The 20218-nt window shown below is 39.6% G+C and overlaps 1 protein-coding gene across 2 annotated transcripts in view; it reads right to left on the minus strand.

Moving 5' to 3' along the window:
* Window positions 1-20218, minus strand: part of LOC126282071 (F-box/LRR-repeat protein 17-like) — an 81397-nt gene that overhangs the window by 16675 nt on the left and 44504 nt on the right. For both annotated transcript variants that reach the window (XM_049981517.1, XM_049981516.1), the window contains exons 5-6: window positions 16546-16734; window positions 7443-7616 (exon numbers count right to left, since the gene is read on the minus strand). In XM_049981517.1, coding sequence (XP_049837474.1) covers window positions 7443-7616; window positions 16546-16734 — 363 coding nt within the window. The remainder of the gene's footprint in view (window positions 1-7442; window positions 7617-16545; window positions 16735-20218) is intronic.

A 20218-nucleotide genomic window follows, 5' to 3' on the forward strand; every position in this document is an offset into this window, starting at 1 on the left:
CTGCAAGAGAGACACTCAGTAGCTCGGTATGGGATTTTGTTGAAGTTTTGAGAACATACCCTCACCAAGGAGTCAAGCAGTATATTGCTCGTTCCTACGTATATCTCACGAAGAGACCATGAGGATAAAATCAGAGAGATTAGAGCCCACGCAGAGGCATACCAACAATCTTTCTTTCCACGAACAATACGAGACTGGAATAGAAGGGAGAACTGATAGAGGTACACACTATCAGGTGGCTTGCAGAGTATGGATGTAGATGTAGATGACATTTTTTCAAGTTTCTCTTCTGCCCAGAGAATAGCAAGAAGTTGCAGGGGAATGAATACAGTGGCTGAGTCAACACAAAGGTTTTGTTTTTTGAAAAAATCTGGAACGAGCAGTGAGGTGTTACCAGCGAGTATTATCATGATGAATTTCCCGCGAGTGGTTTTGTCACAATTATGGTTGTTTTCTTCAGATCTCATGATGCAAACATTGCATAACTTCCAGGTAGTATTCCTTATTGACCATATACCGAAAGGCAGGAACTCATGATGTGCTATCCCATTGTAATTGGAGAAAACAGTGCGAAGAACCTTCACATATGATCAAAATCGTCGAATGTTTTTCTGTCTTGGCTCTTTAGCAGTTTTCATTGGTACGACTGTGTCTTGGTTTCAATGTCATGCCCATGTATGTCTTATCACCTGTTATAACCAGCTTTAGAAGTTCTGGATTGTTGTAACTAAATTCATCAGTTCCTGGGTGATGTCCATATGACACTGTTTTTTGTTGAAATTCGACAATTTCGAAACGAACTTGGCTGCTACATTTATCGTGCCCCGAACGTCTGAAAGAAACTGCTTGGCATGAGCCAAAGGAATCACATCATCATCAGCAACCTCTCTGATGGTGATTTGGTAATTCTCCAGAACCATTTTCTTACCTCTTCCACAATGTCATTAGTAACTGATGTGCTAGGGCGTCCAAGGTGATTGTTGTCTTCTACGTCTTCTAGACTCCCTTTGAATTATTTATGACAGTCACTCTTGCCTTATTCATAGTAGATTCACCAAAAGCCACAGTCAACATTTCAAGTGCAGTGCTGCACTTTATTCCATTTTTCAAGCACAATTTAATGCAAATTCTTTGAGCCACCATTATTAAAAGCAAAAATTCACACAGCATTTGAAAACACACCTAACCTTTTCGACTGTCAATAAGAAACTGAATATTCAAAACAGACGAAAATGCAATCATATGTCAGGAATATGTGTACCAATAAGATAAAAACAAATTGACAGTCAGATGCATAAAGCCCATGACATTGAAAATTTCATGTTACTTTTTGATCACACCTTGTAATTTCATAACTAACACACTGATACTGATGATGTCGGGTTGTATCTAACCACCAACTCTAACAACCATTGTTGCTGTCGTATCAAGTATTAATGATGAGAAGAATGAAATTTCCATTCTGCAATGGAGTGTGCAGAGATATAAAACTTTATGGCAGATTAAAACTGTGTGCTTTATCGGTAGAGCACTTGCCCACGAAATGCAAAGGTCCCAAGTTCAGGCACGTGCAACAACGCTAGACATGTCTCACACTCACACTGATAGTCACTTTCCTTCTTCCTTACTTTGCACACTACACAGTTTCCAAATGATGTTTTCTTAATGGCACTGTGGGGATAAATCTAGCAAAATGTGCCCAATTTGATACTTCCAGTGTAATTGGAAATTCCAGTGGGGCCATCCATGTCCAAGGTAGCCTGGCAGAGTGACCTGCTCTATTATGTCCTCAGGCAGTTGAATTCTAAACTGAGTGATAGATGATTTTTTCCCCTATCAGATAGTTTAGTATGCCATATGAATTGAAAATTCCAAAGCCCATCAGTAAACGAAAATTGTCTTCTATCCTCTAGCATATCTTCTAATGAGAGAGAAAGATGACAACTGCTTGTCCTGTCTGTCAACTGCACTCATTGAATTAATTGTGTTGCATAACTGCTTGGAGCTTCTAGACTGGAGTTTTGGTTTTCCTGTCAATTTTTCCTGTTGCTGTTATACTGACATCTGTATGGATAATTCATAGAATATTTACTTCTTCTCTATCCATCCACTTCGGAGCCATCAGCTTGGGTGAAAATAACACAAGAGCCTCTCCTTTTGTAGTTTAGATTTTTGGAACTGGTCTGCCATATTTCGCCTAGTAGATCTAACTGCCCCTATGGAATTTGTGCCCCTTTCAGTAAGCCTCGCAAACAATGACCGGGAAGTGTAACAGTTGTCAACATATACTGTATGACCGTTTTCCAAATATAGTTTCATGATGTCCATGACAACAACTACTCTAATCAGGATTTCTTTGCTGCTGCTTGGTTTCAGGATAAATATCAAATACTGAACAGTAGCCAGTACCTGACACTCAGATTTTGAAGACTTTTATTCTGAAATATGCCCTTTTTAGAGGACTGATTTGGATATAGCAGAGTCTACCTCTGAATTTCATGATGCTTTCATCAATTTCAATATCTTCTTCAGGATAATAAACACTTTGGAAATTTTGTTTGAGGTGGTCAATAAGAGACTGAAACTAATTCAGTTTGCAGGGTCAACATTTTCATTATTTACAACAAGAATTAACTTAGAAATATTTAAGAATCTCCTACACAGCATGACGTCAGAAAAGAAAGGAGTATGAATTGATTTTTTTATGGACCAGTATGAATGAAGTCTTGGTTTCTTCACCTGTACCATAAGAATACATAAAGTAAAATATGCTTCAATTTCATCTGATGTTATAGGAAACCAAGCAATGTTTGATTTCCAAGTAGGACATTTTTTAATAACAATCTGTTGCAAATCTATTTGCTTCTACTGCTACATCCTCCCAGAATTACATATGAACCATTTTTCTGTACATATGTAATGGGGTTAGTTTTTAAGTGAATTGTCTCTGACCCCTAGGACTGCTGTCACTAGAACCAAAAAAATGAAGTTTTAGAAGGTTTATCCTGATTTATTCCCCTATTTCCATTTTTCTACCTTCTGTGTTTTAGCAACACTCACACCTGTTGCTGCAACGTCTTTGTTATTATCTGTTTCATTTGCCTCACTGTCATCACTAATATCATTTACATCACTGTCACTTTTTTTTCAACAGACTTTCAATTTACTCATCTGAGAGAATTTTTACAGTACAGCATTGCATGCTACTATACAGCTGGTGAAAAACCCTGATAATGTTTGCTTATAACTCACAAAAATCAAAGGAAAACAAGTGTGTTATACATCAGTAAACAGATCAATTTTTCAGCTTTTCAAAGATATATAACGTGTCGTACCGTCTATTGACAGAAAATAAAAAACCAGACTGTCTAACAGTAATGGTCTTGAAATCTGCACCTGGCTGTGAACTGGCTATTTAAGCCAATGGATTAATAAGCATCAATGTAGTACTGAGTCACATGGTTTTCAAAGTCATCCACATGATTGCATCAATCTGTGGCTTTTCAGGCATTGCATGGGAGAACATAAGGTAGGTTTCACAACACCAATATTTCTGGCATTCACGCTTTTTGGCACAGAAGATCATCCTATTTGAGATAATTCATTAGATCTGAGCACAAAACATATTCTAAAATTCTGCAATAGGTGGATGTCAGATATCAGATGGCAGCTTCATGGATTAATTCTGCCAACGATCACACAGACGGTGTGACCTGCGCTTTCTTCTGAGCAATGGGCTGCTTCTTGTTCAAGTGATCTCCAGTAGATTACGTTAAAAGAGGGACTATCTCATACACAAATTCTGTTTAGAATCAGGGATTCTGGCCCTGGAATTAGTTCCATGCTAGCAATTTCACCAGTTTCTTGATGTCACTTAATCTAACATTCACATTAATCATTTTGGCAAGCACATGACAATTGAACTGTTACAGTCCTCATGTTATTTTCTTTATGAAAGACATTTTAAACTGCAGTTTATCATTTCTGCCTTTGCTCTGCTTCACTAAGTTTGAGTTACTGTGTCACCAACGAGTCTCTGGATACTAACTTTGGTGCCACTAATAGCCTTTTCATTGACCTAGATTTTGTTTGAGTTGAGAAGAGTTCTTTCAGTCAGATTCCACTGCAGTTGTTGTTGAGCTACAAGTGTGACTGAACAAGCAAGTGCAATAGTGAGACAATTTTCAAGACTGTAAATTGTGAAAGCTATGTTTCACAGAATCTTTTTTTCCAAGCGGTATTTCTGGGGTGGGATGGGGGGGGGGGGGGGGGGGGGGGGTGGAGCCTGCATCCTGTCCCCCCTTGATTCACCACTGACATTATCTGATATGACAAGGAGGTTGTGGACAATTTAGATTGCCGGCCGCGGTGGTCTCGCAGTTCTAGGCGCTCAGTCAGGAACCGCGCGACTGCTACGGTCGCAGGTTCAAATCCTGCCTCGGGCATGGATGTGTGTGATGTCCTTAGGTTAGTTAGGTTTAATTAGTTCTAAGTTCTAGGCGACTGATGACCACAGATGTTGAGTCGCATAGTGCTCAGAGCCATTTTGACAATTTAGATTAATGATAAAAATGTGTAGAAATACTGGTATAACAATTTGTCTAGAATAGCACCGAATAAATCTTTACTGTCAGTCATGGCGATAAAATGAGAATGCTACTTGAATTCATACAAACCTAAGGGAAAATGTAAAATTATAAATAGTTTAACAAATTGACAGTAAGGTATTGTGGTCGTTCCAAAGACTTAAGTTTGTATAGAAAGTTGGTTCTGGTTTACTCATCTTCAATATTACATTAGATTTAAAACCAATGGAGGTGGGATAAGATGGGGCAGTGACATGTAATTTTCCCAGCTCACACTCATTTCTGAACATTATCAGGCTTAGAATCAGAATTTGAGTTGGTGCAAAGCAACTGTGTTTGACTACTATTACGCAGAATGGCTGTGGCAGAAGCGAGGGCACTAAAAGTTGGAGAAAGCTTTGCTCTGGAAAGGGGCAAATGGGCATCTTGAATGCTCTGGAAGATTCACGTAGGAATACTTCCTGTGAAACTAAAAAGGAAGGTGCAGATTGAGAGAAGAGCTATCCCTTGGCAACAGTAGAATGGACTTATTCCTGCCATTGAAGGGGAGAGGCATGAAATTGTCAGTAAAAATATTGTTACATTAAGAAAAATACTTCCTAAAAGTCTTGCTGGAGATGCTCAGACTAATTGTAGGCATTAGTCACCACTGGAGTTAGTAAAAGTATTTTACTTATGGCTGTTGCGCAGAGCAACGTATCTGACATCACCTGTTGCTTAAGGCAGACCATGAAGGGCTTTGGCTGAGAGTAGACAGTGTCACTTGAGGCAGTACAATCTCACCGATGCTCTAAGCTCAATTGGTAGTTTATCTGACATCACAAATTAAAACCGTGTATGCTTATGTCAGTATACTGCATCATGTCTCTCAACTGCATTGGTACATAGAGCTATGGACATACTGTGGTAGATAATTGTAGTTGGCCTTATGGGCACAACTGAGAGGGGAAACATGATAAAGTCCCTTGCGGCAGCATATTTCGTACAGGCACCTCTGAATGTGTGGGTGTAATGATTGCCTGTTGGCTAATCTTCCACTGTTGACATTAGTTTGTAGTGATCACATTGGGGAGACAGTTACACAGAAATAGTGGTTCCACAAAGGCTCGTGAGATTCTAAAGCGAACACATATATCTTTGATTTGGAATATGATACATGTGCATACCAATAATAGAAATTCCTGAATGGAAAAATATGGGAAATATGGGAAAGTCAACCAGTTACCTGATGGTGTAATATGTGTGACTTTGGTGAGGGATGTGTTGCACAAGCATTCAACCGCAAATGATGTTCGCCACTATAAAAAATTTAGTTAGGCAAAGAATTAGTATAGCCTGCTGTTTGAATGTATGTTTTATGTATGCTCAATTATCTCAAGATTGATGAGCACAGCGTACCTGCAATCTGGGCAACAACAGACATTTTAAACCTGTTTGCAGTGGAAGGTAACGCGTCTGCCGTTGTTCAGGTGTACAGAGGTGGATATGTAAAGGTTTTTGTGGTCACCATTAGTTATCTGTACTATTGGCCTGGCCATGTTGTTGTATCTGGAGGCAGCAGACTCTTTTCTCCAAGATGTGAAGTTGATGCCAGCTATAAATCTCAAACACTAATTATGAAAAAATAAATTGATGTGCTGTATTTCACCCCCACTGTAAACATAAAACTTCATACCTTTCCTGTAGTGTACAACTTTAACCAAGTTCACAATAAAGATTGGTCTTTTTCATTTGCACTAAATAGAGGGAATAACTCAACACTTTTAAAGAAAGTGGTAGGTCACTCCTCAGTGGTACTTGACAGTTTGGTGGCTTATTCCACGACATCGTGTCCTGCCTTCGAGATGTGGTGTGAGCCACAGAAGAAGAGTGGCTGTGACAATGCCTATGACATTGTAGGGAGAACGAAAACATGTTACCTGAATATTATTTGGAATCTGTTAACTAAAACAGACAATTTGTGGTCATAGTCCATATCAATTTATCTGTGATGTTCCGCGTAATGAACCAACTTTGTTATGCACAATCATCATAAACGAGAGTGTAACATACGATATGTAGTTTATGAGAAGCATTTATTTATTTCTATAATTGCATGCTGGAGTGCTTTTAACTTCCAGCAGTAACTACAGAGCACTTCAGGTTACACAGTCTGGTCAGAAGAGATTAGTGAATTTGAAGGTGAGCAAGATCGAATAGCAGGAAGTCGTAGCTCCTCAACATACTTACTTTACATTGCCACCCAATATCACAATAAGGAAGGAGCAGAATATCGCAACCTATAGAGGACTGATGGGTGACACACAGAAACACATAACAGAAAATGGTCAACACTAGCTTCCGAGCACCTTGATCATTTTACAGTAAGAGTACACACATTAACACTTGCATCCACACAGATACTCAAGCTTACACACTCAGGGTAGCAGTCAGAATACTAGCTTAGTTGAGGACACTGGGCCTCAACAACACAGATTGTTTTTATTAGGCATGTTATGTACCTATTTTCTGGCTATTTGACCTCTCCCCCTTCCTGTAATTTCATTTAAAGTGTACACATGTCCCACCGCAATGCGAAGAACTTACGCAGTGAATGAGAGACAGGTGAGTTTTGAACACGAAGTGCACCTGACATGCATCGGCCTACAGAAATGAGCAACAGTGTAGGCAAAGATTCTGGGTGCCTGTAACTCAAACTGACACCAATGCGTGAAGTTCTTTCTATACAGACTTTTTGTGTGTGCTGGTTTTCATCTACCTCTCATGAACAGAAGTCATCGGTATAATAAGGGACAGGTAACTAAGTTACAAGCATCTACTGCACAACAAACACACTATCGTGTTGCTCACACTTACGTTTCCAGCTTTTTGAGTCGGTGGAGTGGCTCAAAAAGAGTGTCCGTATGTCCCTCACATCTGAGCAGTTCAAGTTCTTGCAGATCAGGGCAGCGCTTCGCCACAGCACACAATGTCTTCTGCTCCACAATGTAACTCAGCTGAAGCTGCTGTAGTTTTTGCAGTCGCCCATTCCTAAAGGGATGACAAACGGCTGTGTACTACACTTATAGTAAAAAATGCAATATACACAAACTATCTAATGCATAATGTCGAAATCTCTGTGATGCTTTTCTCAGACAATACTGTCATCTGCAGGGAGGTTGCAGTCCCAGAACGTAGCAGCACAATACAGGAAGACTGCAGAGGATTGGTGACGTGTTTAGGGGTGGGAAGATAATACTGAATGTAAATAAATGTAACATATTACATGCAAATAAGCAGAGAGACTGATTAATGTCCGATAATGCTACTCCTGTGATCCCTTATTTCACTTTTGATGTGGATCCCTCATTAATGGAGGACAGGAAATGCCCAAAAGAATGGAGATACGATTCCTGCAGGCATAAAAAGGTAATAAACAACAGTGACAATGCAATGTGTGAACTAACAAAACCTAATAACAGTGATACAGAAACATCTCACATAATCAATACCAAGCAGATTACCGTTTCAGATACAAATAAACAACACAATTCAGATTGGAGAACTGTTTTGAAAGGTGGTAGTGTAAAAGCTGTGGCCCAGAAAAACAAAATGGAAACTTTTTCAATAAACAATTCTTTTGAGCCATTGTCAGATTTACAAGAAGCAGAAGAATCTGACATGGTGCGCCCATTGTTTAACAGTCAACCTAGCCTGACCTGTGCAATAACAAGAAAGTGCATATATGTATATATACGCAGACAGCCATGGAAGAAATATTGCTCGAGGGATGAGAGAAAAGTATCTGCAAGACATCACTAGTACAATTAAGCCAAATGCTTGGTTACAGGATGTGGCAGCAAGAAACGCTGAAATGGATGATCTGGATTCTGAATGTGTTGCAGTGTTCCTGGCTGGCACAAACGGTGGCTAGGAATGAAACAAGAAGACTTCAGCTGTCCCTTAACAAAACATTACATCGTTTAAGAAACACTAATGTCCTAGTTTTCTCAGTGCCTCACTGCCATTATCTACCCCTATGGTCCTGCGTCAATTTAGAAGTAAGAAAAGCAAATGAAATTAATGTTTAATATTTGTAAGAAATATACAAATGTATTATTTGTGGACATCAGTAGATTAGGAAGTAGATTTCATACATTACATGGACTTCACCTGAACAGTCTTGGTAAAAAAATATCTAAGTGAAAGAATTCTCAAATTTTCCAAAAAAGTAGTATTAGACTTTGGCACTAAATTAAGTGAGAGTAGTTCTACATCAATCCAATATAGTAAAATGAAAGCAGGTTTAAATAATCAGGGAAACGTGAGTCGCTGACCAAGCCTAGTCCAGACCAGGCTTGGTCACTTCCTGTTGACCAGGGCCTAACCCATACTAAAAAAACAGCAAATAAATAGTTCAACAGGCAGTATCTCCAAATCTAATAACATTATACCTAACTAATCTGCAAAGATTATGTTTCTTAACAGACAGGGCTTATTAGATAAAACAGATGCATTGCATGTTCTGATTGAGGCAAAGCAAACAGAAGTCCTTGGTTTGACTGAATATTGGATGAACTCTGATGGCATCAACTAGACAGGCATTCCAGATTTTAAAGTAGCCTCTTATTTTTGCCATAAAGATAAGAAACAAGGTGGCTCTGCCATTTTAATTAAGAACCACCTTGTTTTTGAGCCACTACCTAGTGTAACAAATTTATCTGTGGAGGAAACTTTTGAAATATCTGCCTGTTACATTGTGACTTGTGGAACAGCCTTTATCTGTATTTACAGAAACTCAGTATTGGAAAATAAGAGAGAATTTTTTGAATGGTTGGACATCTTATTAAACACATTGTTTTTAATGAAAGTTAATGTAATTCTAATGGCTGATTTTAATATTAATTTCAACTCCAGTACTTCTGACAACTTGGATATAAATAGCTTAGTTAAAAGCTATGGGATGAATATCATGCTGAAGAATGTAATCACCAGACCTGGTAGTGTAAACATGAGGTACTTGTATAGACAATATTGTTACAACTTTTCATTCTTCAAAATATGATACAAATGTGATTGGCACTCTTCTTTCTGATCATCATGGAATTATTATTCAAGTAAACATGGATGCAATGATTTTTAATGTCACCAAGACTTCTGTGATTTACAAGACACAACATACAATTAGTGACTGTAATATATCTGTTTTTCTAAAATGTCGCACAGAAATTAAATGGTTGTGTGAGTATGGTAACACTGGAGCAGAAACCCAGTTCAACAACTTTCTTGCATTATTCATGTGGGCAGTTAACATTGGCCTGCCACTAAAGAACAAATGTCTTAAAATGAGCAGGGTATCGACTATCAATAAAAATAAGTGGTACACACAGGAACTACGAAAACTTAAAGATCAATGCAACAATTTCTACTACCTAGCAAAGAATTCATCTTGCCTGCATGCCTAAGTAAGATATAAAGAATGCAAATATCAGCACGGAATGGGTATTAAGAAAGCTAAATTGGAATATAATTGCAAATTGGTTGCACAAGCTATTAATAAACCAAAAGAAATGTGGAAAATAATTAATGAAAATCTAGCATTGGGTAGCAAAAAATTTGTATCTAGATCCAAAATTAGTGCTGATAGTTTTAATAATTATTTTGTAAACAGTGTAGATAGTGTAGTTACTAAGACACCTGATAGTAAACATGAACCTAGCTACTATTTGGATGGTGCCTATAAAAACCAAAATGCTATGGAAAATGTGTTTTGTTTTATTTTGAACACATTTGTGTAGAAGATGTACACTCTGTCATTCTTTCTCTTAGCAAAAGTGATTCACTGGATATTTACAATATCAGCTCTAAAATATTGAAACTTAGTAGTCATAATATAGCAGAGGTTCTCTGTCAAATCATAAACTACTGCTTTGATGCAAGTTGTTTCCCTGAAAAATACAAAATAGCTAAAGTAATCCCAGTCCACAAAAAAGATGACAATAATTTGCCTAAAATTATAGGCCAGTTTTTCTTGTACAACTTTTATCCAAGGTCATTGAGGAAATAATGAGTGTTCAAATAATCAGTTTTCTAGATTCTCATCAATTACTTTCAAATAGCCAGTTTGGGTTTAGGAAAAATCTATCAACATGTGATGCTGTTATGAGCTACATACGTAACTGTCTTGAAGCAAAAGAAGAAAAATTTATTGTAAGTACAAAGTTTTTTGATTTATCAAAAGCATTTGACACTGTGTGCCACAACACACTGCTGCTGAAATTAAAAACTGTAGGTTTCTCAGTCTCTGCTGTTAAAATTATTCAGTCATACTTATCGAATAGATGTCAAACTGTTTACTTCAATAACCAATATTCTAGTTTCTTACCCATTAACCACGGTGTTTCTCAAGGATCAATCTTGGGCCCTCTCTTGTTCACATTATATATGAATGACCTACCTAGCAATGTACACTAAGCAGATTCAGAAGGATGTAGGTTGCAGTAGGTACTGGGAGATGAAGAAGCTTGCACAGGATAGAGTAGCATGGAGAGCTGCATCAAACCAGTCTCAGGACTGAAGACAACAACAACAACAACCTAGCAATGTAATAGATGATACTAGAAACTGTTACTTGTATGCACATGATATCAGTTTAAGTGTTAGAGTGCCTACGAACAATAACATGAGTAATTATCTCACTCAAGATAGATATACTTTATGACTGGTGCAATGCCAATAGCCTGTCTATGAACATAAATAAAACACAGGAATTAAACATTTCTTATAACAATAGAATTACCTGAGAGACAGTTACTGTAAAGTTTCTTGGCATTGTTTTGCAAAATAATTTAGGCTGCCAGGCACATGTGAATTATTTAACACTAAAAATTTCTAAAGGAATATTTATGCTCAGAAAATTACAAGCAACAGTAGATGAGAAAATTTTGCTTTCTGTCTATTATAGTTATATTCACTCTCATTTACATATGGGACAATCTTGTGCGGAAATAATTGCAACTCAAAATGCTTATTTACAGCCCAGAAAAAAGCTGTCAGACTGATATGTAAAGTACCACCTAGCACTCACTGTAGAGAATTATTTATTAAACTTAGTATTATGACCTTGCCATGTATATACATATTTCATTGTCTCTTGTACATTAAAAAGAACTTGTCTAGTTTTGATCTAAATTCTGATCTACATAGTTATAACACATGACACTAATGATGTAAGAAAAGACTAAAACAGCTTCAAACACACATCTGTAAAGCTATTTAATAAACTACCAGAGTCAGTTAAGAGAGTGGAGCTGAAAACATTTAAGATATCTGTAAGAACTTTATTAATTCAAAATTGTTTTTATACAATGGAAGATTTCTGTGAGCATAATTTCTAACACAGATTAATTTGTGTATTTACTGTCATTGTTATTTGTACATTTATTGACATTGCTTGTACAAGCTTTACATCCCTGTAAATGTTTTGTTTTTAGTCAATAAAAAATCAATCATTCAATGAAAATGTTACCAGCAACAAAATATTTAAGCATATCCATGTGGCACAACATAAAATGCAGTACTTGTAAAAAAAACTAGTTGAGCTGTAAGGGGATGCCAGGTTAAGCCTTGCTTACTCCTTTGCTAGGTATTATGAAGGGATGGGGGTCACTGGATGGTGGACGTATGTGAAAGCAACCAAAATTGTGAAAAAAATTTTATTGGACCTTTATTTATGTTGTGACTCGCCGATCATTCAAAGCGCCGCCGTGCAATTACGCACGTCCTCTACGTGCAGTGCTGTCTGCCAGCCATACAGCAGCTGCGCCACCTAAGCAGCCAGCCGAGCAGCAGCCGCTAGACTGAGACTCAGTGCTCATTCAAATGCTAACGTGTACACATGTCTTGCTTGTCAACTTACTCTGTGACATATGTGTTGTGTCGTTCTGAAATATATGTGTTAAACTTGACGTTATAACAATTGGCGACGAGGACGGGATGAAAATGTCGTCGACAAGGAATCCAGTTGAGTATAAGGAATAGCATCAGAGACAATATTGACAGTCATCTGTGGAGAACCCAAAAACACGAAAGGCATTGAATCCAAAAAGATTCTCTGCGTTACTCTGGTCGACCACAAATATGGGGACAGTGCGGCGGATTTGTAAGATACCTCAGCATTAAACTGTCCCAAGAGAGAAATCTTCTGTTTATTGTATGTCCGTAATTGCCGAGTGACAGGTGACAGGAGTGGAGAACCCAACTGAAGATACGTCTGAGAATTATAGTGGCAGCAGAACTGGTATCCACCTGCATGTGAACATCTCGACCAAGGATTTGGGCAGTGAGGAATAACTTCCCTCAAAGGGAAGAAGTGCAATTGACAGACAACACAGAATCAGAATCAGCGTCATGTTCATGAACATCATGTATGTGGTCGGATTTGCAAATGGAAGACATGACCGTTCTTTTTGCAATTGTGACACATAGCCCAATGTTGGGGACAATCCTCGCGTGAATGTTTCGTAAAACACCGCGGACATGAAGGAAGTTACCGCGGGTTTTGCTGCAGTTTCTTAGCGGGTTGTTTACGGTTAGGCCGAGGCTGCGTGTGGGAGTGCACTGCGGCCACGTCGGCCAGCAGGGACACGCCGCACGCATCATCAACAGCGCTCAGAGGTTGTATTTTCCCGACACTATCCCATGCCTCTATTTGCGCCCCAGCGGTGCGAGAAATTTCAAACGACTGCTCAATGGAGAGAACTTCATCTAGAGTCAGATTTACCGACTGAAGGGCATGTTGCTGAACTTCTTTGTCAGGCACCGACCAGATAATAGCACCCCGTACCATGGAATCGGCATAGGATTCTTAGTGAACGTCATTAACAAATTGACACTTTCAACTGAGGTCATGAAGTTCAGCAGCCCAAGCGACATAGGATTGATGTGGCTGTTTTTCACAACAATAAAAGGCAACACAAGAGGCTACCACATGCGTTTGCTTTTGAAAATAGACAGAAGTGAGCACATTTCAGCAAAGGACAAAGACGCAGGATCCTTCAAAGGAGCCAATTGTGACAACAACCGATACATTTGAGGTGAAATCCAGGAAAGGAACAGAGACATGGTTGTTTATTCATGACATGAAATGCCAAGAAGTGCTGTCGAAGACGTTTTTCATAATCAGACCAGTCTTCCGCCATCTCGTTGTAAGGAGAAAAAGGAGGTATAGCCAATGACGAGAAACGCCCCACATTTGATGCCGCAACGAAATCGCAAATCACCGCTGTTAGAAGTGTTTGCTGTTCAAGGAGATTTTGCAACAGTTGCTCGACAGTAGCCATGGAAACCTGTGGGTCAACGGCGAAAAGGAAAAATCCACTACCTCGTCACCAATTGTTATAATGTCAAGTTTAACACACACATTTCAGAACGACATAACACATATAAGTCACAGAGTAAGTTGACAAGCAAGACATGTGTACACGTTAGCGTTCGAATGAGCACTGAGTCGCAGTCTAGCGGTCGCTGCTTGGCTGGCTGCTTAGGTGGCGCAGCTGCTGCATGGCTGGCAGACAGCGCCGCACGTAGAGGACGCGCGTAATTGCGCGGCAGTGCTTTGAATAATCGGCGTGTCACAACAATTTACTACATGGTACTGAAATTTAAATTCTTGAATATTACATTCCAGTTCCACCCCTATGTGTAATAAAAATAATTATTAACAAGAGCTTGCACAGGTCTACACCCATCTGTTGTTCCGTATTTCCATATATTATTTATCCTACTGAGTTTTTCTCTAGTTTTATGCACCACAGTGTGGGAAGTATTTTCATGTTTAGCAGATCCAGAATTTATACAAAAGTATGCACATGGAAAAAATAAAAATCCTAATGAAAGTTACAACTCTCTGCTAGAATAACCATGCCCCAAGACAACACTTGGTTTCACAACTGCTAATGAAGTTGCAGCATATTATACTTGTTTAGTTTCTAACTGTGCTAATCTTGGCAGACTATGGACCCTACAGAGGCTAGGATTTGATCTGGGAGCTTTCACACTTGTCAGTATCACAGGAAATGAATATCAGGAGAATTGGTGCAGCTAATATTATTGTTACTCAACTTGAAAATCATGTTAGCCTGAGAGGACAAAGTAAAGACTACTTCAGGATGAAGAGGAGAATGCATACGGTTTGCAGTAGTTCACCTAGATACGGTAAGATGGATGAGGGTGTTTTGTATTATACAAAACACCCTCATCCATTATTTTTAACAGTCCTGATCATGAGTACAGATGAGCTTCTGTGTCGGGCAGGGGCACCTGATGGTTCAAAGGCTAACGTGGGTGGACACGTCTGCAACAATCCTATGTCACCTCTCGTAATGTATCAGCTCTTCAACGATCACTACTGTCACTATTCAACTCACCCACTGTGCTGTCCAGTGGCATGATCAGACATCAGCCACATTGGGGTCGACACATGCAGCTGACAGAAAGTGCAACGTCAAGAGACTCACAAGCAATGTACCCGATATAATCCCAGAATAGAGTGCACAAAACTACATTCTGTTATTCTATGTCCTTGTGTTAACTCAACTCTGCTCTCAGGACTCTTTGCATTGTATTGGATTCAGCCTGGCATCACTCTTGGACTCTGAATGAAACTTTTAAATTTCTTTCTCATTAAAGTGATTTACACTTTAGGCACATATTTATACTAGAGGGAAGAGCACTGTTGTGGTGGGAAAACCAGTCACCTGCTACCACACATCAGGCCTTCCTACTGCACATTTTTATGTTCTCTTCTCCTAACCTATAAACTGAAAACATTATTACAGTCTGACCTGGTGGAACGAACTCTGAATTCAACATCCTCCTCAAAAAAAACACCACATTGCCTCAATGTGTGACTTCACTTCAGAAGCATCCCACTGCGGGAAGCAACACTAACATCTTCTATCAGCTTAATTGCCGTTTAGGTTCCACGCCATTACCCTAGTATCGAGAGCCATTACTGGTAACTATTTCGGAAAAAAATTCTGTGACAGTCCAGTGACATTCTGTCAAATCACAGAATGCTTCCACTCGATACTCGTTTTGCTGGACAGTAAGAAAAGGAAGCTGCAAGATATCTAGAATGAGATGTGCCCTCAATCAACATCTCACCATCTTTGAAATGAGGAAACCACTGGGACATTCGAGTTTCCCAAACAATGTCACCTTTGTGATTTTCTTCAATTTCACAAGAGCTTTCGAAACATTTTTTCTTGAGAAGGAAGCAAAATTTCACAGCTAGTGCTTTTCACTTACACCCACCTCGTCACTGTAAGAAACAAAATGCACATGCCCATACACCCATGCACATGCGTGCCTGTGTGCACATACACAAAGGGGGGTGGGAGGGGGAGGGGGAGAGGGAACTGTTTACAGCATAAGCTCCACCCAGTGGAACTCAAAACTCTTGGGTAGTACCCAGCACAGTCATTCAAACAACCCCTAGGTGACTAATACAATAAGAAGCAAGACTTACAACTAGACTGGTCGTTCTAATGATGACTGCTTTTCTTTTTTTTTTTTTTCAGGAACCAATATACTTAGCAGGTACTGACAACTACAGTAGCAATTACTAATGTGCCTCAGCACGGAGTATGAGCTGTATTGAGTGTCACACCACTTGTGATGCTGTCTGTCTGTATTCTCGCAGAGATTTTTCCTGACAGTGAATGCCGGTGGTTTTTCTTCCCTCTGCCCTCAATCTCTTCTGAGTCCAAAATCTCCTAGATAGGACCATGTTAATGGATGGTCAATTTTAGACACACTGGTAACATCACCAACCTGTGTGATGTGGTCCTATAGCAGTATACTAACTCTGTGCATGGCAGAACTGACAGATCTTTATGTAATGGTCACTGTGTAATTGTGGGCATGTACAAGAACCACTTTAAAAGAAAAGTGTAATATTTAATCTGCTGCAACTCACTCAAACACAGCAGGAACTAAGTGTCGGACTTCCTGTTTAGTGGTACCGAAGTGAAGACAGCGCAGGTTGTGGAGTTTCCCCAGGGCAGTGAGCGTTTCCGTGGCCTCCTCGGCACTGATCTCACCATAGTCCATCAGCTCGAGGTGCTCCAGCACCTCGGCGCAAGCAGGCAGCAGTGGAACAATACTCCTGTGGAGAAGAGCACAATAGGGCTTTATGTGCTGATAAGGTGTACAGCTAAATCCTTCGACACAGCTCAAATTCACTACTCTGTAACAGTCAATTGTGGACAGGCAGCACTTGATCGACATCTGAAAATTCCTCAGAAATGTAGGAAGAAGTGAAGCAATGATTCAACTACTGAAGAAAAGCAAATATACATTATAGTGTTTATAGATTTTGAGAAAGTCTGAGACAACTCTGTCTGGAGTACACAGTCTGAAACTCTTGAGGCAGCAGGGATAAAATACGGAGTGGTGCACATAAAACCAGCCCGAACTGGAAAGTGAATGTGGATGAGTAGCATTACTAGCTTGTCACTTTCTTTGCCACCTTCCAACAGCAGTAAGTAGCATGTGAGTAGTTCATACAGAAAGTAGTCATTATAAACCATGTACTTCATTGTCATGTCTTACTCCATTGAAGAACGAGTGTTCACTGTTGAAGGATATGAGCGGTCTGAATCCAATAAAGTTGTTCTTGACACTTTTCATGAAAAGTTTCCTGAAAGTAATATTCCTGCAAAATCAACAATTCAGGATCTAGTGAGAAAGTGGCATGCAACAGGCAGTGTTGTTAATTCAAAGAGAAATAAGGCACCAACTGTACGTACACCTGAAGTTGTGGCAAATGTGATGGCACACACTGAAAGAAGTCCCTACAAGTCAACAAGACGATTATCACAGCAATGTGGAATTTCTAGCAGGTCAATGAAACCTTACCGTGTGAGTGTTGTTCAGCAAATAAAAGAAGCAGACAAGGGTAAGCGTACACAGTACTGTAATTGGTTGCAGGAAAATGTCGCTGCGGGACATCTTGATCCGTTCCTCCTTTTTTCAATGGATGAAGCTCGGTTTCATTTGTCAGGTTACATTAATTCACAAAACACAAGACACTGGGACAGATAATCCCCATGGCATACTGCAAAAGCCATTACATGATTTAAAAATTGGTGTGTGGTGTGCTGTATCTGGTAACAGAATTATCGGGCGATTGTTCTTCAATGAAACTGTCAACACACGTTTACTTGCAACTCTATAATGAATTTTCAGCTCTGTTAACTCCAAACAAAAAATTTTGCGCATATTTCCAGCAAGACGGGGCAACTTTCCATACGTCGGATTTATCCTTAGCTCATATACATACTGATTTTACAGAAGACAGGACCGCTAGTAAGGGCTTGTGGCCACCCCACTCTCCTGCCTTGTCACCATGTGACTTTTACCTCTATGGATTTCTAAAGGCTAGAGTCTACTGCAACAATCACAGAACACTTGACACATTACAAAACAACATATGTCAAGAAATTTCGAACATTCCTCATAGAGTACTGAAAAGTGTTTTCCTTAACATGCTTCGACATACACAACTTTGCTTGGATGTTGATGGAGAACATTTTGAACACAGACTTTAAATTCCTTTCTAAAATATGCTTATTAAACTAATAAAAGTAAATCTGTTACTTAAACTGTTAATTACATAGTTAAGAATGAAACTGAACAATAAAAATGTAAGAAAGCAATGATGCACGTCAATTTTCTTCATTCACATTCCTTTCAGCACAAGGGCCAGTTTTATGTGTGCCACTCTGTATAATAAGCAAAATATGATCTACAATTTATACAGAAATCATACTGCTGTTATGTGAGTCTAAGGAGATGAATGGAAAGAGTGGTTAAGAAGGGAGTGAGACTGTAATGTAATCTATCACAATTTAATTCGCTCTGTACACGAAATGAGTAGTGAAGAAAACAAAGAAAAAATTGGAAAGTAAAACAAAGTGCAGTGATGAGAAATAAAAACTTTGTGGTCTGCTGATGACACTGTAATTCTGTTGGAGGGAAGGAGGGAGGGAGGTAGCATGGGGAAGTGGAGAGGGATAGATTGGTGGAAGAAGGCACTACGTGTTCTGGATGGGCAAGGAGTGGTGTGGACAGAAGAGATGAGGGAAAAGGTAAGTTATGCGGTGGCAACAGATTAGTGGAGGTTTAGACCATGGAGAATATGAGAGCACAGGATATGCTTGAGACACAATTTCCACCCACACCGTTCAGAGAAACTCATGCTGAAAGGGAGTACCCAAATAGCTCGTAGAGTTGTGAAGCAGCTGTTGCAGACATTTGTGTTTTGCTGCACAGCATGTTTAACACCTGGATGGTCAAGTTTGCAGTTTGCCACAGTGTAGCTGTAGCCATTTGTGTGAGTCAACAGCTGGTTGCTTGTAATATCCACACAGAATGGTGTATACAGTAATTGCAGCATAACTGATATATAACATGGTTGCTTCACATTGAGCTGCACATTTTACAGGGTAGGACATGCCTGTGACTGGGTTGTGGTAGGAGGTGGTGTGCAGTCTTTGGCACAGCACTGCCCCTGTGACGACCAGGAGGGAGTGACCTTTGGGTGTACGACTGACAGCAGGATGAACAAGGATATTCTGTAAGCTCAGTGGACCCCTGCATGAGGTAACTGAAGCATTGAGGTGAATGGGTTGAGCCTTTCAGGGTGAGGGAGATAATGGGTGATCAGAGGAGTGCTGGTCACTGGCTGGTTAACACCTTTACTGGTGTCACCGGAGGATATGGCACTGGAGATCTCTTTATGGATGAGCTGGATAGAATGTGTCTGTCAATAAAAGCTGTGGTATGACTATCAGTGTCTCTCCAGGAGACACCGCCTTAAAGCAGTACTATTCGTGCAAGTCGAGAGGTTTGCATATTCATGTGACACTAAGGGCTACGCCAGTGGTGGCATAGCTACTGGGAGGGTCTTCCGAGCCGGACAGGTCTAGGTCGACGAACAAGATAAAGTGTGTCTCACAACGTCCTTTCTTCCCACTCCCTGTCCTCCATCCTTTCACATTTTTAGGAAAGGGGAAATGAACCTTGACAGCTGTAAAGAAAGCTTTGAAGTTATACAGAAAGAAGTGGCAAATACAGTCATCAAGAAGTGGATCAGGAGCAAGAAGATTTGATTTGGGAACGAATGCATTAAGTCATTACGAAGAGAAGTCAAGGAAAGCTGGCCACGAGACACGGATTTTGCTCGAGGCAAAACCAGTTTGAAGGAGTATTGTGAAATAGCTGATCGACTCTGAGGAGAGCAAAGAGAATGTGCATCAAGGAAAGTGGAGGCTCAACAAGATTTGTTGGGGAAAGAGGTACAAAAGATGTACTGTAAAGCCAACTTCTTCAAGAAGGCGTACCAGAGCTGCCAAAAACTCATCAAGCACAATTATAAAACTATACTCACCAATGATTTCAACACTGCTCTCAGTCAGAAACAATACTTTGGGGAGTTCCTCAACTGTGATGAACCTAAAAGATATGTTTGAATTTCAACATTCTGACATTATTTTGATTCCTGGACAACATACAGACTGCCTTCATTGGAGGAAATAAAGATTCAGATAATTATGCTGAAGAAGAATAAAAGTTCATGAGAAGATGGA

The sequence above is a fragment of the Schistocerca gregaria genome, chromosome 7 (genome assembly GCF_023897955.1).
Source record: "Schistocerca gregaria isolate iqSchGreg1 chromosome 7, iqSchGreg1.2, whole genome shotgun sequence".
Classification (NCBI taxonomy): Eukaryota; Metazoa; Arthropoda; class Insecta; order Orthoptera; family Acrididae; genus Schistocerca; species Schistocerca gregaria.